The 24,736-nt window shown below is 56.9% G+C and overlaps 2 protein-coding genes across 2 annotated transcripts; both read right to left on the bottom strand.

Moving 5' to 3' along the window:
- Positions 1 to 222: 222 nt before the first annotated feature.
- On the bottom strand, positions 223 to 11,435 carry LOC146423057 (uncharacterized). The gene is made up of 13 exons (XM_085045101.1): positions 11,260 to 11,435; positions 7,893 to 9,980; positions 6,951 to 7,307; positions 6,422 to 6,529; positions 5,889 to 6,004; positions 5,574 to 5,632; positions 4,653 to 4,786; positions 4,294 to 4,362; positions 3,898 to 4,060; positions 2,305 to 2,484; positions 1,071 to 1,174; positions 919 to 977; positions 223 to 468 (listed from the first exon to the last, which is right to left on the bottom strand). The coding sequence occupies exons 1-13, from the start codon at positions 11,327 to 11,329 to the stop codon at positions 439 to 441; spliced, it is 3,537 nt and encodes a 1,178-aa protein (XP_084901227.1). The 5' UTR covers positions 11,330 to 11,435; the 3' UTR covers positions 223 to 438.
- Positions 11,436 to 15,625: 4,190 nt separating this feature from the next.
- On the bottom strand, positions 15,626 to 24,704 carry LOC146423058 (uncharacterized). Its single transcript, XM_085045106.1, has 10 exons — positions 22,621 to 24,704; positions 22,405 to 22,512; positions 21,636 to 21,763; positions 21,473 to 21,531; positions 21,237 to 21,385; positions 21,060 to 21,125; positions 19,647 to 19,809; positions 18,774 to 18,932; positions 16,634 to 17,030; positions 15,626 to 15,942 (listed from the first exon to the last, which is right to left on the bottom strand). The coding sequence occupies exons 1-10, from the start codon at positions 24,677 to 24,679 to the stop codon at positions 15,904 to 15,906; spliced, it is 3,327 nt and encodes a 1,108-aa protein (XP_084901232.1). The 5' UTR covers positions 24,680 to 24,704; the 3' UTR covers positions 15,626 to 15,903.
- Between the last annotated feature and the right edge of the window lie 32 nt (positions 24,705 to 24,736).

Genomic DNA, 24,736 nt, shown 5'->3' on the forward strand with positions numbered 1-24,736 from the left:
CTCTCCATTTCAACCCCCAAAACCCCAACCTGGACCCCAAATTCTCAATTTCAACCTCCAAACCCCAATCTCGACCTCCAAAACCCCAATCTCGACCCCAAACTCTCCATTTCAACCCCCAAAACCCCAAACCGTGACCCCCAACCCCAAATCTTGCCCCCCAAATAATCCCTTTGGGAATTCCCCCATTTCCGTTTCCAGCTGATTTTTCGGGAGATGAAATAAATTCGTTAATAAATATAATTTCCGTGGAAATTAGGATTTTCCGGCTCCCTGAGCTGGATGAAACCCCAAATCCCCCAGGGATTTCCTCTCCGAGGAGAAATCCCCCAAAAAACGGACCAATCGGGGGATCTCCTCCTCTCTCACAGAGGATCCTCGTTTTGCCTTTTTTCCCCCCAAAAATGAGGGTTTTGAGGGTCTTTGGGGACATCTTGGTCACATGGCTGCTGCACCTTCTGCCAGCACCTGGAAAATGGGGAGGGGGCTGAGGGTTAGGGGTTTTGGGGTCGAAACTGGGGGTTTTGGGGTCAAAATTTGGGGGGTTTGTAGTCAAAAGTGGGGGTTTGGGGTCAAAATTGTGAGTTTTGGGGTCAAAATTTGGGGGGTTTGGGGTAAAATTTGGGTGTTTGGGGTCAGAGTTGGGGGTTTGGGTTCAAAATTGGGGTTTGGGGTCACAGTTCGAGTTTCGGGGGTTTAAAATTGGGAGTAGAAGTTGGGAGCCCTAATTGGGTTTTGGGATTAATTTTGGGGTTTTGAGGTCGCAGCTTGGGTTCTGGGGTTTAAAACTGGGAGTCTGGTAGCCCTAACTGGGATTTTGGGATGGGTTTTGGGGTTAATTTTGGTGTTTCGAGGTCACAATTCGTATTTTAGGATCCGAGATTGGGGTTCCCCCCACGGTGTCCCCATGTCACCCACCGGCGCCGGTGGCTCTGCCACCTCCGAGCTGGCCTTGTAGGTGTTGTGTCCATAAACCCCTGCGAGGAGGAGGAGGATGAGGAGGAAAATCCCATAAAAATTTAGGGATTTTTGGGGGATTTTTTGGGGTTTTTCCCCGTTTCGGGTCCCACCTGTGCCACCTCTGCCGTTGACGTGGTAGATCCCGGTGACGCGGCTGTTGCGTCCACCGTCCGGCCAGGTGTCCTCGCTGTAGGGCCGGGCAGTGGTCAGCGGGCTGGGGAGGGGTGGGGTTTGGGGTTTTGAAGGTCAAAATTGGGGGGTTTTCGGGTCCCATTTGGGGTTTTGAAGGTCAAATTTGGGGTCTGGGGGTCGCTTTTGGGGTTTTCAAAGCCAAATTTGGGGTTTTGAAGGTCAAAATTGGGGTTTGTGGGTCACATTTGGGGTTTTGAAAGCCAAATTTGGGGTTTTGAAGGTCAAAATTGAGATTTGTGGGTCACTTTTGGGGTTTTGAAGGTCACATTTGGAGTTTTGAAGGTGAAAATTGGGGCTTTTGGGTCACATTTGTGGGTTTGAAGGTCAAATTTGGGGTTTGTGGGTCACATTTGGGGTTTTGAAGATCAAAATTGGGGTCTGGGGGTCTCATTTGGGGTTTTCAAAGCCAAATTTGGGGTTTTGAAGGTCAAATTTGGGGTTTGTGAGTCGCATTTGGGGTTTTGAAAGCCAAGTTTGGGGTTTTGAAGGACAAAATTGGGGTTTGTGGGTCACATTTGGGGTTTTGAAGGCCACATTTGGAGTTTTGAAGGTGAAAATTGGGGCTTTTGGGTCACATTTGTGGGTTTGAAGGTCAAATTTGGGGTTTGTGGGTCACATTTGGGGTTTTGAAGATCAAAATTGGGGTCTGGGGGTCTCATTTGGGGTTTTCAAAGCCAAATTTGGGGTTTTGAAGGTCAAATTTGGGGTCTGTGGGTCACATTTGGGGTTTTGAAAGCCAAATTTGGGGTTTTGAAGGTGAAAATTGAGATTTGTGGGTCACTTTTGGGGTTTTGAAGGTCACATTTGGAGTTTTGAAGGTGAAAATTGGGGCTTTTGGGTCAAATTTGGGGTTTGTGGGTCACATTTGGGGTTTTGAAGGTCAAAATTGGGGTTTGTGGGTCACATTTGGGGTTTTGAAAGCCAAATTTGGGGTTTTGAAGGTCAAAATTGAGATTTGTGGGTCACATTTGGGGTTTTGAAGGTCGAAATTGAGATTTGTGGTTCACATTTGGCGTTTTGAAGGTCAAAATCAGGATTTTTAGGTCACAGCTGCCCATTTGGGCTCACAGCTCACCCAAACCCCAAATTCCGGAGCCAAACCACCCCAATCCCATTCCCCCTGACCCCACAAAGCCCCTTCAGGGTTTTCACCTGGCTCGGGGGGATTTCTCGCGCCCTCGGGCCAAGCGGACGGTGAGGACGATGCAGACGATGAGGAGGATGATGATGGTCAGTCCCAAGCCCAGCCCCACGCCCAGGCCCAGCCCCAGCTTGCTGATGTGGGTCTGGCAGCGATTGCCGGCCGACAGGTACCAGGGCAGCTCCGGACAGCTGGACAGGTGACAGGTGAGACAGGTGACAGGTCATGGGGAAGGTCGTCACCCCTCCCAGCGTGGGAACTTGGGGTGGAATCATCCAAGGAAGCTTCTGGAATCTTCCCTGGAGATCCGTGCCCATGGCTGGGGGTTGGGATTGAGGTTTGGAGGGGTGTGGTCAAGGGGTTTGGGGGTCAAGGTTTGGGTGCTGGGGGTCAAGGTCAGTTTGGGGGTCAAGGGCTGGGTGTTGGGGGTCAAGGTTGGTTTGAGGGTCAAGGGTTAGGTATTGGGGTCAAAGGTTGGGTGTTGGGGGTCAAGGTCAATTTGGGGGTCAAGGATTGGGTGTTGGGGGTCAAAGGTTGAGTTTGGAGGTCAGGAGTTGGGTGTTGAGGGTCAAGGGCTGGGTGTTGGGGGTCAAATATTGGGTGTTGGGGTCAAGGGTTGAGTTTGGGGGTCAAGGTCAGTTTGGAGGTCAGGAGTTGGATGTTGAGGGTCAAGGGTTGGGTGTTGGGAGTCAAGGTCAGTTTGGGGGTCAAGGTCAGTTTGGGGGTCAAGGGCTGAGTGTTGGGGTCAAAGGTTGGGTGTTGGGGTCAAGGGTTGGGTGTTGGGGGTCAAAGGTTGAGTTTGGAGGTCAAGAGTTGGATGTTGAGGGTCAAGGGTTGGGTGTTGGGGTCAAGGGTTGGATGTTGAGGGCCAAGGGTTGGGTGTTGGGGTCAAGGGTCGGATGTTGAGGGCCAAGGGTTGGTTTGGGGAACAAGGGTTGGGTGTTGAGGGTCAAAGGTTGGGTGTTGGAGGTCAAAGGTTGAGTTTGGAGGTCAGGAATTGGATGTTGGGGGCCAAGGGTTGGTTTGGGGGTCAAGGGTTGGGTGTTGAGGGTCAAATATTGGGTGTTGGGGTAAAGGGTTGAGTTTGGGGGTCAAGGTCAGATTTGAGGGTCAAAGGTTGGGTGTGGGGGTCAAAGGTTGAGTGTTCAGGGTCAAGGTCAGTTTGGGGGTCAAGGGTTGGGTTTGGAGGGCAGGAAATGCCAGGAGCCAAGGGTTGGAGCATTGGGGTCAAGGTTTTGGGATCAAGATTTCGATATCAAAGTTTTGGAGGTCAAGATCCGGGGATCAAGGTTTTAGGATCAAGATTTTGGGATCAAGACTTTTGGATCAAGGTTTTGGGGGTCAAGGTTTTGAAGGTCAAGAATTTGGGATCAAGATTTTGGGATCAAGATTTTGTGGGTCAAGGTTTCGGCATCAAGATTTCGGGTTGTGATGGGACTTTGGTGATCACACCTCGGGGCGTTAAGTTCAAACACTCAAATTTGGGGTCAAAATTTGGGATTCAACTTCTTTGGCTTCAAGTGGAGGTTCAAGACCCAACCCAAGATAGGTCGAGCGGGCGTGGCCAGGGTGGGTGTGGCCGGGGGTGGGCGTGGCCAACTCACAAGCACTGCGGCCCGTCCAGGGTGATGTGGCAGAAGCCGCGGTGGCAGTCGAAGGAGCCGGGGACGTTGAGGGTGCAGTTGGTGACACAGAGGACGCTGTTGCCCGTGCGGTACGGGAAGTAGAACCGGCTGAAGTTGGCCGGCGCGTGTCTCCGGCAGAGCTCTGGAGAGGCCAAACCGGTCAAGGGTCCACTGTCCCCCAGGCCACCCCACCGCGGTGTCCCCACGTGTCCCCAGGCCACCCCACCGCTGTGTCCCCAGGTGACACAGGGACACCTCGGAGCGGTCAGGGGGCGTGGGTGACACAGGGACATCTTGGAGGGGACAGGGGGTGTCTGTGACATGGGGCCACATCCTCTGACCCCACCGCGGTGTCCCCACATGTCCCCAACTGACCGGTGTAGTTGGGCGCCAACGTCGCGGCTCTGGTGGCTCTGGCGGAGGTGGTGGTGAAGCAGAGTCCATCTGGGAGAGGGGACAGGGTGGGGTGGTCAGTGAGAGTGACCAACAGGAGAGTGTGGTGTGGTCAGCAAGAGTGACCCAGGGGACAGGGTGGTGTGGTCAGTGAGTGACCAAGGGGACAACATGTTGTGGTCAGCAAGGGTGACCAAGGGGACAGGCTGGTGTGGTCAGTGAGTGACCAAGAGGAGAGTGTGGTGTGGTCAGCAAGAGTGACCAAGGGGACAGTATGGGGTGGTCAGCAAGAGTGACCAGAGGTGTTGGGGACTGGCCAGCAGTGGCCAGAGGTCACCTACCGGCCGAGGGGCTGCAGTTGCGGGGTTGGGCGGCGTTGGCCACTGCCAGCAGCTCCAGGGCTCGGTGCTCCAGGCTGGCGTTGCTGGGCACTGGCCACAGCTGGACCTTGTAGTTGACCACGACGCTGCCACGGCTGGAGGGGATGGAGGGTCAGGGGGGCTTGGGGGTCCTCAGTGGTCTGTCCTGTCCCATCCCATCTGATCCCAGTCCATTCCAACCCATCCCAGTTCTTCTTCACCCATCTGCATCCCATCTCCATCTTCATCTCCATCTCCATCCCCATCTCCATCCCCATCTCCATCCCCATCTCCATCCCCATCTCCATCCCCATTCCCATCATCCCCATTTCCATCCTCATCTCCACCTCCACCTCCATCCTCACCTCCATCTCCACTTCCATCCCCATCCGCATCTCCACCTCCACCTCCATCTCCATCACACCATCTTCTCCATCTCCATCACGCCATCTCCATCCCCATCATCCCCATCTCCCCCATCTCCACCTCCATCTCCAACTCCATCTCCATCTCCACCACGCCATCTCCTTCGCCATCTCCATCACGCCATCTCCATCTCCATCATCCCCATCTCCATCTTCATCTCCACCACCACCGCCATCTCCACCTCCATCTCCATCTCCATCTCCATCTCCATCCCCATCTCCATCCTCATCTCCATCTCCATTCCCACCACCACCTCCATCTCCACCTCCCTCCCATCCCCATCTCCATCTCATCCCCATCTCCATCTACATCATCCCCATATCCACCTTCATCTCCACCTCCACCGCCATCTCCATCTCCATCTCCATCTCCATCTCCATGTCCATCTCACCTCCATCCCCATCCCCATCCCCATCCCCATCTCCATCCCCATCACATCTCCATCTCCACCTCCACCTCCACCCCACCCCTGCTCACCTCAGGCTCAGGACACGAATCCCGCGGTAGTCGGAGATGTTCCGGTAGATCCCGTCCATCTGTGGACAGACGGACATTGGTCACCCTCAGGGTGGTCCTGGGGGTCCTTTGGGGGATCTTTTCGGGTGGAACTTTGGGGTGTTTCTGAGTGTCCCTTTGGGTGGTCCTGGGGGTCCCTTAGAGTGACCCTGAGGGTCCTTTGGGGTGGTCTCTTGGGTGGTCCCTTGGGGTGATCCTCAGGACGATCCCAAGTGTCCCTCAGGATGTCCCCTTGGAATGTCCCCCACCCAGGGAGTCCCACCGAGGTGGTCTCACCGTCCGGCTGAACTCCTCGGCGAATCGCCGGTGGCCTGGGGACAAGGGGTCACTCATGTCCTCAGAGAAGTCCCGGTTGGTGACGCGAGCCATCATCGTCACAAAGGGTCCCAGCTCTGTGGGGACAGGGGGTGTGGGTGACATGGGGACACCTTGGAGGGGACAGGAGGTGACACAGGGACACCTCAGAGCGGTCAGGGAGTGTGGGTGACACAGGGCCACCTCAAAGGGGACAAGGGGTGACACGGGGACACCTCAGAGCAGTTGGGGGCGACATGGGGACAACTCAGAGGGGTCGGAGAGTGTGGGTGACACAGGGACACCTCGGAGGGGTCGGGGGTGACATGGGGACACCAGGAATGGTCAGGGGGTGTGGGTGACACCAGGACACCTCGGAGGGGACAGAGGGTGACACAGGAACACCTCGGAGCAATCAGGGGGTGACACGGGGACACCTTGGAGGGGACAGGAGGTGACACGGGGACACCTCGGAGGGGTCAGAGGTCACCGGTGGGCGTGTCCCCAGCCCTTACCTGCGGTCAGGTTGATGGTGGTGGCACCGAACTCGCAGCGAGGTCCCTCCACGTTGGGGGGACACAGACACACCATGCCCATCCAGCGCCCCCCGTTCTGGCACGGGTCTGGGGGTGACATGGGGACACCCCAATGAGGTCACTGGGACAGCTGTCCACCCCTCCCAGTTTGACCCAATTGGTTCCACCAGCGCCGTGACCCCCAGTTTGGGGGAAAAGCAAGGAAAACCAAGAAAAACCAAGAAAAACCCAAGAAAAACCCAAGAAAAACCCAAGAAAACCCAAGAAAACCCAAGAAGAACCCAAGAAGAACCCAAGAAAACCCATGAAAACCCAAGAAAAACCCAAGAAGAACCCAAGAAGAACCCAAGAAAACCCATGAAAACCCAAGAAAACCCATGAAAACTCAAGAAAAACCCAAGAAAAACTCAACCCAAGAAAACCCATGAAAACTCAAGAAAAACTCAAGAAGAACCCAAGAAAATCCCCACAGACTGAAGGTGTCCCCACGCCAAATAAAGCCACCAACCTCTGGTGGTGGGGACAGCGGTGGTCGTGGTTCTCCTGGCCGTGGCCATTGTCCGGCGTGGTGTGGCCGGGGGTCTCGTGGTGGGTCTGGGGTCCTCACAGCGCGGTCCAGTGAACCCGGGTGGACAGTAGCACTCGGTGCCCACCGCGGTGCCGCCGTGGCGACAGGAGGTGACCGGGTCGGGGGTGGCACAGCGTGGTCCGGTCCGGCCGGGTGGACAGACGCAGCGGTCACCCACGGCGGTGCTGCCGGCAGCGCAGCGGTCATTTGGGTCTGGGGTCTCGCAGGTGGGGCCGGAGTGGCCGGGGGGACACAGGCAGTGGGTCAGGTTGGCCACGCCGCCGTTGTGGCACACGACTGGGGTGGGGACAAGGACAGGGTGAGGGACAGGGGTGGGGGAGAGAGGGACTTCTGTCAGCCTTGGGTCACATGGAGACCACTGGGAAGGAGATCCCACCCAGAAGGTCCCAACCCAGGAGACCCCAGACCAGGAGATCCCACCCAGGAGACCCCAGAACCTCCATCGTCCTCTTCCTCCCAACACAGGAGACCCCAGAACTTTCATCCTCCTCTTCCTCCCAGTCCAGGAGATCCCAGAGTCTCCATCCTCCTCTTCCTCCTCACCCCAGGAGATCCCAGAACCTCCATTCTCCTCTTCCTCCCCACCCTAGAACCTCCATCCTCATCCTCCTCCTCACCCCAAGATACCCCAGAACCTTCATCCTCCTCTTCCTCCCCACCCCAGATCCTCCATCCTCCTCTTCCTCCCAGTCCAGGAGACCCCAGAACCTCCATCCTCCTCTTCCTCCCACCCCAAGAGACCCCTGGGAAGGAGACCTCCATGTCAGGAGACCCCAGAACCTCCATCCTGCTCTTCCTCCCCATCCCAGGAGACCCTCCTGACCCCAAAAACAACACCCCCATGACCCCCAGGACACCCACTGGCCGGAGGGCTGGAGCCATGCGGCAGGTAGAGGCAGATGGTGGCCACGGTGGGGACAGCAGAGGTGGGTGTGAAGGTCAAGAAGTCCCCGGTGGTCCCACCGGAGCCATGGCCCAGCGCCCCGGCGGCTTCGGTGGCGTTGGGAGTGGGCTGGGGTGTCACCTCCGTGGTCTCGGTGGCATCCAGGGTGGTGTGGGTGGCATTGGGCTGGGCTGGCGTTGAGGTGACGTTGGCAGCGGCGGTTGGGAGGGTGTGGTTCTCCGGGGTGGTGGCCTTGGTGTCACTTTTCAGGGTGGTGGCTCTGGTGCTCTCCATGGGCCTGGTGTGGCCTGCTACAATGACCGGTGGTGTGGCCGTGGTGTCACCTTCCATGGTGGTGGCTCTGGTGTTCTCCACGGGCCAGGTGTGGCGTCCCACGATGACCAGTGGTGTGGCCGTGGTGTCACTTTCCATGGTGGTGGCTCTGGTGCTCTCCATGGGCCAGGTGTGGCGTCCCACCATGACTGGTGTGGTGGTGTCACCTTCCATGGTGGTGGCCCTGGTGTCACTTTCCATGGTGGTGGCCCTGGTGTTGTTCTCCACGGGTCTGGTGTGACCTCCCAGGATGACCGGTGGCACGGCCGTGGTGTTGCCCTCCATGGTGGTGGCCCTGGTGTCACCTCTCAGGGTGGTGGCCCTGCTGTTGTTCCCCACAGCCGTGGTGTTCCTCACCCTGGTGGTGGCCCTGCTGTGGCTTCCCAGGTGTCCTGGCAGCACCGTCACGGTGTCACTTCCCACAGTGATGGCCCTAGTGTGGCTCACCATGGTGGCCACCGGTGTGGCCTCGGTGTCACTGTCCATGGGAGTGGCCTCAGTGTCACCATCCATGATCGTGGTGTCACCATCCATGACCGTGGTCTCACCCTCCATGGCCGTGGTCTCACCTTCCAGGAGGTTCGATAGTGTGACCGTGGTGTCACCGTCCATGACCGTGGTGTCCCCATCCACGACCGTAGTGTCCCCCTCCACAGTGGTGGCCCTGGTGTGACTCCCCATGGGTGACGAGGTGACATCTCTCACTCGGCGCACCGGCAGCGCCGTCGTGGTGGTGGCCATGGTGGCACTTCGCCTGTCCAGGGTGGTGACCACGGGATTGTGCTTCATGGTGGTGACCACATCATTGACCGTGTTGCCACCAACCGTGGTGCTCGTCTCCACACTGACCAGGTCACTAACTGTGTTGGGACCAACCGTGGTGTCCATCTCCACACTGACCAGGTCACTGACTGTATTGGGACCAACCGTGGTGTCCATCTCCATGCTGACCAGGTCACTGACCGTGTTGGGACCAACCGTAGTGGTCGTCTCCATGCTGACCAGGTCACTGACCATGTTGGGACCAACCGTGGAGCTGATGACCACGTCATTGTCCGTGCCAGGGTTGACCACAGTGTCCCTCTCCGTGGTGGTGACAGTGCCATTCCTCCCCGTGACAGTGCCATTGGTGTTGGCCCTGCTGACACCTCCCACAGTGGTGGCCCTGGTGACACTTCCCACAGTGGTGGCCCTGGTGACACTTCCCACAGTGGTGGCACTGCCCTCCCCAGCTCTGGCCGTGACATTCCTCACCCGCCGCACCGGTGACACGTCCGTGGTGATGTCCCCTCCCCCTGTCACCGTCCCATTCGTCCCCTCAGTGTCACCGACATACAACCTTGACCTCCCGGCCGTGGTCAGTGCCACCCCGGTGCACTCACACCGAGGTCCCCAAGCCGTCGGGGGACACCGACACGTCCCCTTCTCCAAAGTGCCACCGTTGAGGCACGATCCGGGTTCCTCCGGCTGCTGGCAGGTGTCACCGCGGAACCCCGGGGGACACACGCACCTCGTCCCAAACGCGGTGCCACCGTTGCGGCAGGCGCTGGCCGGGTCACGGAGGTGACACCGCTGTCCCCTGAAGCCCGGGGGACAATAGCAGGAGGTGCCCACGGCGGTGCCACCGTTCTGGCAGGCGCTGGAGGGGTCAGCGGTCTCGCAGAGGTGGCCGGAGTGGCCGGGGGGACAAACGCAGCTGTCCCCAACCGCGGTGCCACCGTTGGCGCAGGAGGCTGCAAGGGACAGAGGGTGGGGTTGGGGTGGGAATGTCCCCAAACTGGGGGAGGGAAATGGGGTTTGTCCCCAAACTGGGGATTTGTCCCCAAACTGGAGGTGGGAGATGGAGGTTTGTCCCCAAACTGGGGAGGGAAATTGGAGTTTGTCCCCAAACTGGGGGTTTGTCCCCAAATTGGGGATGGAAATGGGGTTTGTCCCCAAACTGGGGGTTTGTCCCCAAACTGGAGGTGGGAGATGGGGGTTTGTCCCCAAACTGGGGAGGGAAATTGGAGTTTGTCCCCAAACTGGGGGTTTGTCCCCAAATTGGGGATGGGAAATGGGGTTTGTCCCCAAACTGGGGGTTTGTCCCCAAATTGGGGATGGGAAATGGGGTTTGTCCCCAAATTGGGGGAGGGAAATAGGGTTTGTCCCCAAACTGGGGAGGGAAATTGGATTTTGTCCCCAAACTGGGGGTTTGTCCCCAAATTGGGAGGAAACTGAGGATTTGTCCCCAAACTGGAAAAGGGACTTTGGGGTCCCTCCCTGCTCTCCCCCCACCTCCCATGGATCAACATCACCCAACCCAACCCCCTCGGGAGAAAACCCAAAATTTTGGGGGGAAATTGGGGAGTTTCACCCCAAAATCTGCTCCATGAGGCTCCAAAATCCCACCCCAAACTGGGACGGGGGAAGGTGACACCCACAGGTGACACCCACAGGTGACATCCCAACCACCTTGGGCTTGGGATGTGCTGGAGGTCATTGGGTTCCCCAAGGTCATCACCGGGAGCACCAAAAAGAACCAAAACTCCCCCAAAAAATACCAAAAATCCCCCCAAAAATCCTCCAAAAACTCGCCTAAAAAATAAAAAAAAAAAACCAAAAAATCCCCCCCCAAAATCCCCCAAAATCCTCCAAAAAATCGCCCAAAAATCCAAAAAAAATCCAAAAAATTCTTCCCAAGATCCCCCAAAATATAATTTTTAAAAATGCCCCAAAAACTCCCAAAAAAGAACCCAAAAAATCCCCCAAAACTCCCCCAAAAAATCCCAAAAAAGGACCAAAAATCCCCCAAAAGAACCAAAAAATCCCTCAAAAAAACCCCCAAAACCTCCCCAAAAAATCCCCAGAAATAACCAAAACTCCCAAGAAAGAACAAATAAACCCCCACCTCCCAAAAAAAATCCCCAAAAACTCCCCCCAAAAACTCCCCCCAAAAAATCCCCAAAAAATCCCCAAAAACAGGAATTTCGGAGGAGTCAGGATGGAAACACCTCCACCTCATGCCCGTCTCACCTGCCAGAGCCTCCGAGGGGACAAAGAAGAGGAAGAAGAGGACGATGAAGATGTCACCACCCAACTCCATCCTGGACGAGCCGAAGCCACCGAAGCCACCGAAGCGACTGAGCCGAATCCGGTGGCCGCGGCGACTTTGTGGCCGAAATCCGCCGTGGTCACTGACCGCAGGGCGGTGAATAATCCCCTGAGTCACGAATTTTATCAAAACCCCGAAACGGAAAAAAGGGCGTGAGATTCCTCCCGGGATGCCTTGACCACTCCTGAGTGGCCACTGGTGGCCCAGCCCTGGTTGGTGATAAGATACGGGGGAGCTGGTGACACCCAGGGTGACACTGCCACACCTCTGGGTGGTGACACCAAAATCCCCGAAGTGCTGGAGGTGTTGGAGGTGGGAGAGGGGGAGGTTGGGGTGACGTCACCCCGGGGGTGGCGGTGATGTCACCTCCCACCCGTGGGGACAGGTTTGGGGTGGGGAGGGGGTTGGGTGTCACCGTGGTGTCCCCAGGGTGTCCCCAGTGTGTCCCTAGGAAGTCCCCAGCGTGTCTCCAGGGTGTCCCCAGTGTGTCCCCAAGCTGTCCCCAGGATGTCCCCAAGGTGTCCCTAGGAAGTCCCCAAGGTGTCCCCAGGATGTCCCCAAGGTGTCCCCAGGATGTCCCCAAGGTGTCCCTAGGAAGTCCCCAAGCTGTCCCCAGGATGTCCCCAAGGTGTCCCCAGGGTGTCCCCAGGCTGTCCCCAGGGGGTCCCCAAGATGTCCCCAAGATGTCCCCAAGGCGTCCCTGGTGGGATTTGGGGTATTTGGGGTCTTTTGTTCTCCTCGCTGGGGTTTGGCCTCCTTTATGGTGCTCCAGTGTTTCCCAGTAATTCCCAGTATGTCCCAGTACCTCCCAGTAATTCCCAGTACCTCCCAGTATCTTCCAGTGCTCCCAGTGTCTCTCAGTGTCCCCAAGTGCTCCCCAGTGTTTCCCAGTAATTCCCAGTTTGTCCTGGGTGCCACCTGCTCCCAGTAATTCCCAGTACCTCCCAGTAATTCCCAGTGTCTCCCAGTAATTCCCAGTGTCTCCCAGTACCTCCCAGTAATTCCCAGTACTTCCCAATCCTTCCCAGTAATTCCTGATATTTCCCAGTGCTTCCCAGTATTCCCAGTTTGTCCTGGGTGCCACCTGCTCCTTGCAGTGTCCCAGTCCTTCCCAGCGTCTCCCAGTACCTCCCAGTAATTCCCAGTCCTTCCCAGTAATTCCCAGTGTCTCCCAGTACCTCCCAGAGCTTCCCAGTAATTCCCAGTTTGTTCTGGGTGCCACCTCCTCCCAGTACTTCCCAGTACCTCCCAGTAATTCCCAGTCCTTCCCAGTAATTCCTGGTATTTCCCAGTGCTCCCAGTGCTCCGTGGTGCTTCCCAGTGTCTCCCAGTACGTCCCAGTGATCCCAGTTTGTTCTGGGTGCCACCTGCTCCCAGTATGTCCCAGTACCTCCCAGTAATTCCCAGTATTTCCCAGTAATTCCCAGTCCTTCCCAGTGCTTCCCAGTCCTTCCCAGTAATTCCTGGTATTTCCCAGTGCTTCCCAGTATTCCCAGTTTGTCCTGGGTGCCACCTGCTCCTTGAAGTGTCCCAGTCCTTCCCAGTGTCTCCCAGTGCCTCCCAGCAATTCCCAGTGCTTCCCAGTAATTCCAGTAATTCCCAGTACCTCCCAGTACCTCCCAGTAATTCCCAGTTTGTTCTGGGTGCCACCTGCTCCCAGTATGTCCCAGTACCTCCCAGTAATTCCCAGTATTTCCCCGTAATTCCCAGTGCTTCCCAATCCTTCCCAGTAATTCCCAGTATTTCCCAGTGCTTCCCAGTATGCCCAGTTTGTCCTGGGTGTCACCTGCTCCTTGCAGTGTCCCAGTCCTTCCCAGTGCCTCCCAGTGCTCCCAGTGCTTCCCAGTAATTCCCAGTTTGTTCTGGGTGCCACCTGCTCCCAGTATGTCCCAGTACTTCCCAGTAATTCCCAGTACCTCCCAGTACCTCCCAGTATTTCCCAGTAATTCCCAGTACTTCCCAATCCTTCCCAGTAATTCCCAGTTTGTTCTGGGTGCCACCTGCTCCCAGTATGTCCCAGTACCTCCCAGTAATTCCCAGTGCTTCCCAGTATCTCCCAGTGCTTCCCAGTATCCCCCAGTACCTCCCAGTAATTCCCAGCAATTCCCAGTAATTCCCGGTATTTCCCAGTGCTTCCCAGTATTCCCAGTTTGTCCTGGGTGTCACCTGCTCCTTGCAGTGTCCCAGTACTTCCCAGTGTCTCCCAGTGCTTCCCAGTGTCTCCCAGTACCTCCCAGTAATTCCCAGTACTTCCCAGTATCTCCCAGTAATTCCCAGTACTTCCCAATCCTTCCCAGTAATTCCCAGTTTGTTCTGGGTGCCACCTGCTCCCAGTATGTCCCAGTACCTCCCAGTAATTCCCAGTAATTCCCAGTACATCCCACTGCCTCCCAGTGTCTCCCAGTACCTCCCAGTAATTCCCAGTACTTCCCAATCCTTCCCAGTAATTCCCGGTATTTCCCAGTGCTTCCCAGTATTCCCAGTTTGTCCTGGGTGCCACCTGCTCCTTGAAGTGTCCCAGTCCTTCCCAGTGTCTCCCAGTGCCTCCCAGCAATTCCCAGTGCTTCCCAGTAATTCCAGTAATTCCCAGTACCTCCCAATCCTTCCCAGTAATTTCCAGCCATTCCCAGTATTTCCCAGTGCTCCCAGTGCTTCCCAGTACATCCCAGTCCCTCCCAGTCACGTGACACTCCCCACCCCACCCCAAACCAGCAGGAATTCCGACAAAATCCCCCAAGATTCCCAACAAATCAATCATTTATTATCAACACATCGATTAATTATTTACAATAAATACGGGGAGGGGCAGAAAAAAAAACAAAAAAGGGTTTTTTTGGGGTTCATCGACCCCCCCAGGCTCTGCCCAGGGGGGGTTTGGGGCTTCATCACCCCAAAAAATAAATACCGAGGGGTTCAACCCCCTAAATCCTACAAAAATCCTTAAAAATCCCCCCAAATCCCATAAAAATCCCACAAAATCCGATAAAAATCCTCCAAAATCCTACAAAAGCCTCTAAAATCCCCCATAAAAGTCCCCAAAATCCCCAGTCTCGCCCAGTTTCTGGCACGTCCCGCACGCCATGGCAAACTGGGAATGACTGGGAGCACTGGGTTTGGGGTTTTCTCCGGTGGGTTTTGGGGTTTTCTCCTGGGCTTTTGGGGTTTTTCTCCTGTGGGTTTGGGGTTTTAGAGTTTTGGGGTTTTCTCTTGGGGTTTGGGGGTTTTCTGCTGTGAGTTTTGGGGTTTTTCTCCTGAGGTTTTGGGGTTTTTCTCCTGTGAGTTTTGGGGTTTTTCTCCTGTGGGTTTTGGGGTTTTTCTCCTGGGGTTTTGGGGTTTTAGAGTTTTGGGGTTTTCTCTTGTGTTTTTGGGGTTTTTCTCCTGGGATTTTGGGGTTTTCTCCTGGGGTTTTGGGGTTTTCTCCTGGGGTTTTGGGGTTTTTCTCCTGTGAGTTTTGGGGGTTTTCTACTGGGGTTTTTCTCCTGGGGTTTTGGGGTTTTCTCCTGTGAGTTTTGGGGTTTTTCTACTGGGGTTTTTCTGCTGGGGTTTTGGGGTTTTTCTCCTGTGAGTTTTGGGGGTTTTCTCCTGTGGGTTTTGGGGTTTTTCTCTTGGGGTTTTTCTCCTGGGGTTTTGGGGTTTTAGAGTTTTGGGGTTTTCTCTTGTGTTTTTGGGGTTTTTCTCCTGGGATTTTGGGGTTTTCTCCTGGGATTTTGGGGTTTTCTCTTGTGGGTTTTGGGGTTTTTCTCCTGGGGTTTTGGGTTTTTCTCCTGTGGGGTTTGGGGATTTTCTCCTGTGGGTTTAGGGGTTTTTCTCCTGTGGGTTTTGGGGTTTTCTCCTGGGGTTTTGGGGTTTTAGAGTTTTGGGGTTTTCTCCTGTGGGTTTTGGGGTTTTTCTCTTGGGGTTTTGGGGTTTTAGAGTTTTGGGTTTTTTCTCTTGGGTTTTGGGGGTTTTTCTCCTGTGGGGTTTAGGGTTTTTCTCCTGGGTTTGGGGGTTTTCTCTTGGGGAATTTGAGGTTTTTCTCCTGTGGGGTTTTGGGTTTTTCTCCTGGGGTTTTGGGGCTTTTCTGCTGTGGGTTTTGGGGTTTTCTCCTGTGGAGTTTGGGGTTTTTCTCCTGGGGTTTTGGGGTTTTAGAGTTTTGTGGGTTTTCTCTTGGATTTTTGGGGTTTTTCTCCTGTGGGTTTTTGGGGTTTTTCTCCTGGGTTTTTGGGGTTTTTCTCCTGGGATTTTGGGGTTTTTCTCCTGGGATTTTGGGGTTTTTCTCCTGGGATTTTGGGGTTTTCTCCTGGGGTTTTGGGTTTTTCTCCTGTGCGTTTGGGATTTTTCTCCTGTGGGTTTTGGGGTTTTCTCCTGTGGGGTTTTGTGTTTTTCTCCTGTGGGGTTTGGGGTTTTTCTCCTGGGGTTTTGTGTGTTTCTCCTGTGGGGTTTGGGGTTTTTCTCCCGTGGGGTTTTTCTCTTGTGGGTTTTGGGGTTTTTCTCCTGGGATTTTGGGGTTTTTCTCTTGGAGTTTTGGGGTCTCCTGGTCCTGGTCAAGGTCTCTTCGTGGAGCTCCAGGAGGTCCCACGGAGAGGTCACAGGTCAGGGGTGACCTTCGGCCGCGGGGTCCTCAGCTGGGGGAGGGGACAGGGTGAGAGGGGTCCTGGAAGGGGTTTGTGGTCCTTTAAGGGGATTTGGGGTCCCAGAAGGGGATCTGGGGTCCGTTTAGGGGCCTGGAAGGGGATTTGGGGTCCTGGAGGGGGATTTGGGGTGCCAGAAGGGGATTTGGGGTCTATTTAGGGTGCCTGAAGGGGATTTAGGGTCCCTTTAGGGTGCCTGAAGGGGATTTAGGGTCCCTTTAGGGTCCTGGAAGGAGATTTGTGGCCCCTTTAGGGCCCCAGAAGGTGATTTGGGGTCCCTTTGGGGTCCTGGAAGGGCATTTAGGGTCCTGGAAGGGGATTTAGGGTCCATTTAGGTTCCCAGAAGGGGATCTGGGGTTCATTTAGGGTCCTGGAAGGGGATTTGGGGTCTCTTTAGGGTCCTGGAAGGGCATTTAGGGTCCTGGAAGGCGATTTAGGGTACTGGAAGCGTCCTGGAAGGGGATTTAGGGTCCCGGAAGAGGATTTGGGGTCCATTTGAGGTCCTGAAAGGCGATTTAGGGTCCTGAAGGCGATTTAGGGTCAATTTACGTTCCCAAAAGGGGATTTGGGGTTCATTTAGGGTCCTGGAAGGGGACTTGGGGTCTCTTTAGGGTCCTGAAAGGGGATTTGGGGTCCTGGAAGGGAATTTAGGGTCTCTCTAGGGTCCTGGCAGGGAGGTACATACCTGCACATAGGGATCCACCCTGTCCAAGGATGGTCTGAAGGCTCGGGAAGCCCCCAGACCCCCACGGGGGGCAGCAGGGGAGATTCCCGAGGGTCTTCTCCGCATTTCGGGGTCCTCAAATTGAGTCTGGGGGTCCCGGCGGGGGGCGGAGGGTGAAGATCCCGAGGGTCTTCTCCAGATTTCGGGGTCTGCGACCCCAAATTGGGGCTGGGGGTCGCGGTGGGGGGTGGTGGGCGAGGGTGTCGAGGGTCTTCTCCAGATTTCGGGGTCCTCGAATAGGGTCTGGGGGTCTCGGAGGGAGGAGACCCCCGGGTTTGGGATCACAGCCCCCCGGCGGGGGGTCCAGGTGAAGTCGTCGAATTCGTACCAGGAGCCCCCAAAATATGGGGGGAGGTCGCTGTGGGGGAGGAAAGGGGGGTGAGAAATGGGGGAGGAGTGGGAGACCCCCACCCAAAATGGGGAATCCAAATTGGGAGACCCCTCCCCAAAATGGGGAATCCGAACTGGGAGAAACCCCCCAAAAATGGAGAAACTGGACTGGGAAAATCCCCCAAAATCCCCCCAAATCGCCCCAAAAATCCCCCCAGATCCTCCCAAACCCTAAACTGGGAGACCCCTCCTCAATGGGGAATCCAAACTGGGAGACCCCTCCCCAAAATGGGGAATCTAAACTGGGAGAGCCCTCCTCAAAATGGGGAATCCAAACTGGGAGACCACCCCAAAAATGGAGAAACTGGACTGGGAAAATCCCCCCAAATCCCCCCAAAAATCCTCCCAAATCCTCCCAAAACCCTAAACTGGGAGACCCCTCCCCAAAATGGGGAATTCAAACTGGGAGAAACCCTGAAATGGGGAATTCATACTGGGAGAAACCCCGAAATGGGGAATCCAAACTGGGAGACCCCTCCTCAATAAGGAACCTGAACTGGGAGACCACCCTAAATGGGGAATCCAAACTGGGAAATCCCCCCGAAATGGGGAATCCAAACTGGGAGACCACCCCAAAAATGGGGAAACTGGACTGGGAAAATCCTCCCAAATCCCCCCAAAAATCCCCCCAAATCTTCCCAAAATCCAAAACTGGGAGACCCCTCCTCAATGGGGAATCCAAACTGGGAGACCCCTCCCCAAAATGGGGAATCTAAACTGGGAGACCCCTCCCCAAAATGGGGAATCTAAACTGGGAGACCCCTCCTCAAAATGGGGAATCCAAACTGGGAGACCACCCCAAAAATGGAGAAACTGGACTGGGAAAATCCCCCCAAATCCCACCAAAATCCCCTCAAATCCCCCCAAAAATCCCCCCAAATCCTCCCAAAACCCTAAACTGGGAGACCCCTCCCCAAAATGGGGAATTCAAACTGGGAGACCCCTCCCCGAAATGGGGAATCCAAACTGGGAGACCACCCCAAAAATGGAGAAACTGGACTGGGAAAATCCCCCAAATCCCCCAAAATCGCCCCAAAAATCCCCCCAGATCCTCCCCAACCCTGAACTGGGAGACCCCTCCTCAATAAGGAACCTGAACTGGGAGACCACCCTAAAATGGGGAATCCAAACTGGGAGACCACCCCAAAAATGGGGAAACTGGACTGGGAAAATCCTCCCAAATCCCCCCAAAAATCCCCCCAAATCTTCCCAAAATCCAAAACTGGGAGACCCCTCCTCAATGGGGAATCCAAACTGGGAGACCCCTCCTCAAAATGGGGAATCCAAACTGGGAGACCACCCCAAAAATGGGGAATCCAAACTGGGAGAAACTCCCCAAAAATGAAGAAACTGGACTGGGAAAATCCCCTCAAATCCCCCCAAAAATCCCCCCAAATCCCCCCAAAAATCCCCCCAGATCCTCCCAAAACCCGAAACGGGGAGACCCCTCCTCAAAATGGGGAATTCAAACTGGGAAATCCCCCCAAAATGGGGAATTCAAACTGGGAGAAACCCCAAAAATGGGGAATCCAAACTGGGAGACCACCCCAAAAATGGGGAAACTGGACTGGGAAAATCCCCCAAAATCGCCCCAAAATCCCCCCAAATCCCCCCAAAATCCCCCCAAATCCTCCCAAAACCCTAAACGGGGAGACCCCTCCTCAACAAGGACCCTGACCGGTGAGACCCCCAGGATGACCCCACCCAGTACCTGTGGTATCTCCACCGCCGGCGGCAGAGCAGAATGACCACGAGGATGACGCAGATGAGGAAGATGATGGCCAGTGCCACGCCCAGCCCGGTGGCCACTTTGCTGACCCGGCCGGAGCACTGGCCACCAGTGTACCAGTAGAGGGACTCGTCTGGACAGCTGGGGAGGGGACAGAGGTCAGACCACCCTGTCACACCCCCCTGGGACCACCGGGGTGGGCAGGAAGCCCCCGATGTCACCATGGGGATGGTGGGACACCCCAGGAGGTGGTGGGACCCCGTGGTGGACATTAGGACCCCGTGGTGGACATTGGGACACCCTGATGGGTGTTGGGACCCCGTGGTGGGTGGTGGGACCCCATGGTGGACATTGGGACCCCATGGTGGACACTGGGACCCCACAGGAGGTGTTGGGACCTCACAGTGGGTGGTGGGACCCCGTGGTGGACATTGGGACCCCATGGTGAAGATTGGAACACCCTGATGGGTGTTGAGACCCCAGAGTGGACATTGGGACACCCTGATGGGTGTTGGGACCCTGTGGTGGACATTGAGACCCCACAGGAGGTGTTGGGGTCCCAGAGTGGGTGTTGGGACCTCACAGTGGGTGGTGGGACCCCGTGGTGGACATTGGGACCCCACAGCGGACGTTGGGACCCTATAATGGGCATCAAGACCCCATGGTGGACACTAGGACTCCATAGTGGACATTGCGACCCCATGGTGGACACTAGGACCCCATGATGGACATCAGGACCCCACAATGGACATCAGGACCCCATGGTGGACACTGGGGCCCCACAATGGACATTGGGACCCCATGGTGGACATCAGGACCCCACAATGGCCATCAGGACCGCCCGGTGTCACTCACAAGCACTGGGGTCCCTCGCGGGTGACGTGGCAGCGGCCGTGGTGGCAGTCGAGGGTGTGGGGCAGGTTTGGGGTGCAGTTGGTGACACAGTGCAGGAACCCCGAGGCTGTCACCGGGAAGAAGAAGTGACCATAGCCGGGCGGCGCTCGCTGGTGGCACAGCTCTGGGGGGGACAGGGGACATTGGTGGGGTCATGAGGGTTCAGTGGGGTGGTCAGGGGACAATGGGGTGGTCAGGGGATGATGGGGTGGTCAAGGGGCAATGGGGTGGTCAAGGGGCAATGGGGTGGTCAAGGGGCAAGGGGTGGGCAGAAGGGACAATGGGGTGGTCAGGGGATGATGGGGTGGTCAAGGGGCAATGGGGTGGTCAAGGGGCAATGGGGTGGTCAAGGGGCAATGGGCGGGCAGAAGGGGACAATGGGGTGGTCAGAGGGCAATGGGGTGGGCAGAAGGGGTCAGTGGGGTGCGCTGGGGACAATGGGGTGGTCAGGGGGCAACGGGGTGGTCAGGAGACAATGGGGTGGGCAGAAGTGGACAATGGGGTGGTCAGGAGGGGTCAGTGGGGTGGTCAGGGGACATTGGGGTGGGGGGTAAGGGGGTGGAGGATGGGCAGGGGACAGTGGGGTAGCTAGGAGGGGTCAGTGGGGTGGTCAGGGATCCATGGGGTGGACAGGAGGGGTCACTGTGGTGGCCAGCGGGGTGGTCAGGGGTTGATGGGGTGGGCAGAAGTGGACATTGGGGTGGTCAGGGGTGATGGATGTTCAGGAGGGGTCAATGAGGTGGTCAGGGGGGTCAGTGGGATGGTATGGGGTCAGTGGGATGGTCAGGGGGCAATAGGGTGGTCAGGGGTTGATGGGGTGGGCAGAAGTGGACAATGGGATGGTCAGGGGGGTCACTGGGGTGGTAAAGGGGGTCACTGGGGTGGTCACTGGTGTGGTCACAGGGTCACTGGGGTGGTCATAGGGTCACTAGGGTGGTCAGGGGGGGTCAGCAGGGTGGTCACAGGGTCACTGGGGTGGTCATAGGGTCACTAGGGTGGTCAAGGGGGTCACTGGGGTGGCCACAGGGTCAGCAGGGTGGTCACAGGGTCAGTGGGGTGGAAGGGGGGGGTCAGTGGGGTGGTCATAGGGTCACTAGGGTGGTCAAGGGGGTCACTGGGGTGGTCACAGGGTCAGCAGGGTGGTCACAGGGTCACTGCAGTGGTCATAGGGGGTCACTGGGGTGGTCATAGGGTCACTAGGGTGGTCAAGGGGGTCAATGGGGTAGTCTGGAGGGGTCACTGGGGTGGTCACCGGGTCAATGAGGTGGTCACAGGGTCACTGGGGTGGTCAAGGGGGTCGCTGGGGTGGTCACAGGGTCACTGGGGTGGTCAGGGGGGTCAGCAAGGTGGTCACAGGGTCCTCGCCACTCTCACCTTCCAGGTCCACCTCCCTCATGCCGCTGACCACAGGGTTGGGTTTCACCACGAGGCACAGCACGGCTGGGGTGGGAGGAGAAGACATCAAGGACCACCCTTGGGTGGCCCGGCTGGACCTCAGGGGTCCAGGGGAGGTCCCGCAGGGGTCTGGGGGGTCATTTTGGGGTCACCCACAGGTGTTGAGCCGACAGTCGCCCTGACTTGCCGCCGTCTCCTGGAGCTTCTCCACCAAGCTCTCCGTGGTCTCCTGGAACTTCTCCGTGGTGTTGACGCTCTGGGCCATGGAGAAGAACACCTGGTGTCCCACCACGACGCTGCCGGACCTTCGGGGAGGTGACACGGGTGTCACGGAGGGGTTGGGGACATCCCACCCCACCCCACCCACCCCTGGTGGGTCAGGGACTCCTTACTCGAGGCTGGTGATCTCCACACCTTCATAGCCACTGATGGTCCCGTAGATCTTCCTGATCTGCAAGGGCCAGTGGTCACTTGGTCAGCTCTTGGGGACACTGTGGTCACCCCTGAGGGGACAAAGTGGCTGTAGGGACACTCAGGGCCACCCCATGTCCTCACCTCCTGCCGGAAGTGGTCCTGGAAGGAGCGGAAGGTCTCGGAGTTAGGGTCCTTCAGGTCCTCGGAGAAGTTGAAGTTGGTGACGGTCACCTCCATGTCCAGGGCGGCCATGATGGTCCCAGGGAACGCTGGGGAGGGAGGGAGGGTCAGTGGGGTGGGATGGGGTGGGGTGAGGACCTCCAAGGTGACCAGGACCTCCAAGAAGACCAGAACCCCTGAGGTGCCCAGGACCTCCAAGAGGACCACGACCTCCAAAAGACCAGGATCTCCAAGAGACCAGGACCTCCAGGATGGTCAGGATCCCCAAAGAGACCTGGATCTCCAGGGTGTCCATGAACCCCCAGGAGACCAGGAACCCCAAAGAGACCTGGACCCCCAAGGTGCCCAGGACCCCCAAAGAAGATCAGGACCCCAAGATGACCAGAACACCAAAAACACTAGAATGCCAGGATGACCAGAACCCCCAAGATGACCCCCAAGAGAACCAGAACCTCAAAAACACCAGAACCCCAAGAAGATCACAACCCCAAAGATGACCAGAACTGCCAAGATGACCAGAACCCCCAAAACACCAAGACCCCAAGAAAACCAGAACCCCAAAGATGACCAAGACCCCAAAGATGACTAGAACCCCAAAGAAGATCAGAACCCCAAAGAAGATCAGAACCCCCAAAACCATCAAAACCCAAAAACCACCAGAACCCCAAAACCTCCAGAACCCTGAAGAAGACCCTGACCCCAAGATGACCATGACCCCCAGGTCACTCACGCAGGTGGGTCTCGATGGTGTCGGTGGAGAACTCGCAGCGAGAACCGCTGTAGAACGGGGTGCAGAGACAGCCGGTGCCACCAGGTGTCCCTCCGTTCTCACACAGCCCTGGGGGACACGGGGACATCAGGGGACATCAGCGACGTCCACCACCCTGGGGACCACCCGGGTCAGGGGTGACACCAGGATGGAGAAGGTCATTGGTGGAGGACTCACCTGGAGGAGAACCTGTGGTGGTCCCAGGGGTGGTGGGGACTGTGGAGGTCCCAGGAGTGGGTTGTGGGGTGGTGGTGGAGGTCCCCAGAGTGGTCGTGGTGGTCCTCAGGGTGGTGGTTGGGGTCGTGGTGGTCAATGTCGCTTGGGTGGTCATGGAGGTAATTTTGGCCGTGGAGGTCAGTTTGGTGGCCGTGGAGGTCAGTTTGGTGGTCATGGGTGTTGTGGGGGTCCCAGGGGTGGTCGTGGTGATCTCCAGGGTGGTGGACATCGCTGTGGGGGTGAGCTGGGTGGTCATGGAGCTGCCCAAGGTGGTGGTGGTGGTCACTCTGGGGGTCGTGGAGGTTAGTTTGGTGGTCGTGGGTGTTGTGGGGGTCTTTGGGGTGGTCGCGGAGGTCACTGGAGTGGTGGTGGAGGCTGTGGTGGCCTCTTGGGTGGTTGTGGAGGTCACTGGAGTGGTGGACGTTGCTGTGGAAGTCTCCTGGGTGGTCGTGGAAGTCCCAGAGGCCATCGCGGTGGACCCCAGGGTGGTGGACATTGATGTGGGAGTCTCCTGGGTGGTCATGGAGGTCCCTTGGGTCATTGTGGTGGAGCCCAGGGTGGTGGACATTGATGTTGTGGTTTCCAGAGTGGTGGTGGGTTCTGTGGGGGTCATCCAGGTGGTCGTGGAGGTCTCCTGGGAGGTGGTTGGTGTGGTGGAGTTCTCCTGAGTGGTTGTAGAGAACCCCAGGGTGGTCGTGGAGGTCACCGGAGTGGTGGACATCACTGTGGGAGTCTCCTGGGTGATCGTAGAGGTCCCTTGGGTCATTGTGGTGGTCCTCAGGGTGGTGGACATTGCCGTGGGGGTCTCTTGGGTGCTGGTGGAAGTCTCCAGAGTGGTAGTGGACATTGCTGTGGGAGTCTCCTGGGTGGTCATGGAGATCTCTTGGGTCATGGTGGAGGTCTCCAGGGTCGTGGTGGACATTCCTGTGGTGGTCCCTGTGGTGGTCATGGAGGTCCCCAAAGTGGTGGAGGTTTCCATGGAGGTCCCCAGGGTGGTCATGGAGGTCCCCAGGGTGGTTGAGCTCTCAGTGGGGTACACCAGGGTGCTTGTGGAGGTCACTGGAGTGGTGGACATTGCTGTGGAGGTCTCCTGGGTGGTCGTGGAGGTCTCTTGGGTCATCGTGGAGGTCTCCAGGGTGGTTGTGGAGGTCCCTGGAGTGGTGGTGGACATTCCTATGGTGGTCCCTGTGGTGCTCATGGATGTCTCCAGGGAGGTGGCGGATGATGTAGGGGTGACCTGGGTGACTGTGGTGGTCTCCAGGGAGGTGCTGGGGGCTGTGGTGGCCTCTTGGGTGCTCATGGAGGTCACTGGAGTGGTGGACATTGCTGTGGTGTTCCACTGAGTGGTCATGGAGGTCTCTTGGGTCATCATTGTGGACCCCAGGCTGGTGGACATTGATGTGGTGGTCTCCTGGGTGGTCATGGAGGTCTCTTGGGTCATCGTTGTGGACCCCAGGCTGGTGGACATTGATGTGGTGGTCTCCAGAGTGGTAGTGGGTTCTGTGGGGGTCATCCAGGTGGTCGTGGAGGTCTCCTGGGAGGTGGTTGGTGTGGTGGAGTTCTCCTGAGTGGTTGTAGAGATCCCCAGGGTGGTCGTGGAGGTCACCGGAGTGGTGGACATCACTGTGGGAGTCTCCTGAGTGGTCGTAGAGGTCTCTTGGGTCATTGTGGTGGTCCTCAGGGTGGTGGACATTGCTGTAGAGGTCTCTTGGGTGGTTGTGGAGGTCCTTTGGGTCATCGTGGTGGACCCCAGTGTGGTGGTGGACATTGCTGTGGGAGTCTCCTGGGTAGTCATGGAGGTCTCTTGGGTCATCGTGGAGGTCTCCAGGGTCGTGGTGGACATTCCTGTGGTGGTCCCTGTGGTGGTCATGGAGGTCCCCAAAGTGGTGGAGGTTTCCGTGGAGGTCCCCAGGGTGGTTGAGCTCTCAGTGGGGTACACCAGGGTGCTTGTAGAGGTCACTGGAGTGGTGGACATTGCTGTGGAGGTCTCCTGGGTGGTCGTGGAGGTCTCTTCGGTCATTGTGGACGTCTCCAGAGTAGTTGTGGAGGTCCTCAGAGTGGTGGTGGACATTCCTGT

The sequence above is a fragment of the Lichenostomus cassidix genome, unplaced genomic scaffold, assembly GCF_008360975.1.
Source record: "Lichenostomus cassidix isolate B80296 unplaced genomic scaffold, HeHo_3.0 HiC_scaffold_34, whole genome shotgun sequence".
NCBI lineage: Eukaryota > Metazoa > Chordata > Aves > Passeriformes > Meliphagidae > Lichenostomus > Lichenostomus cassidix.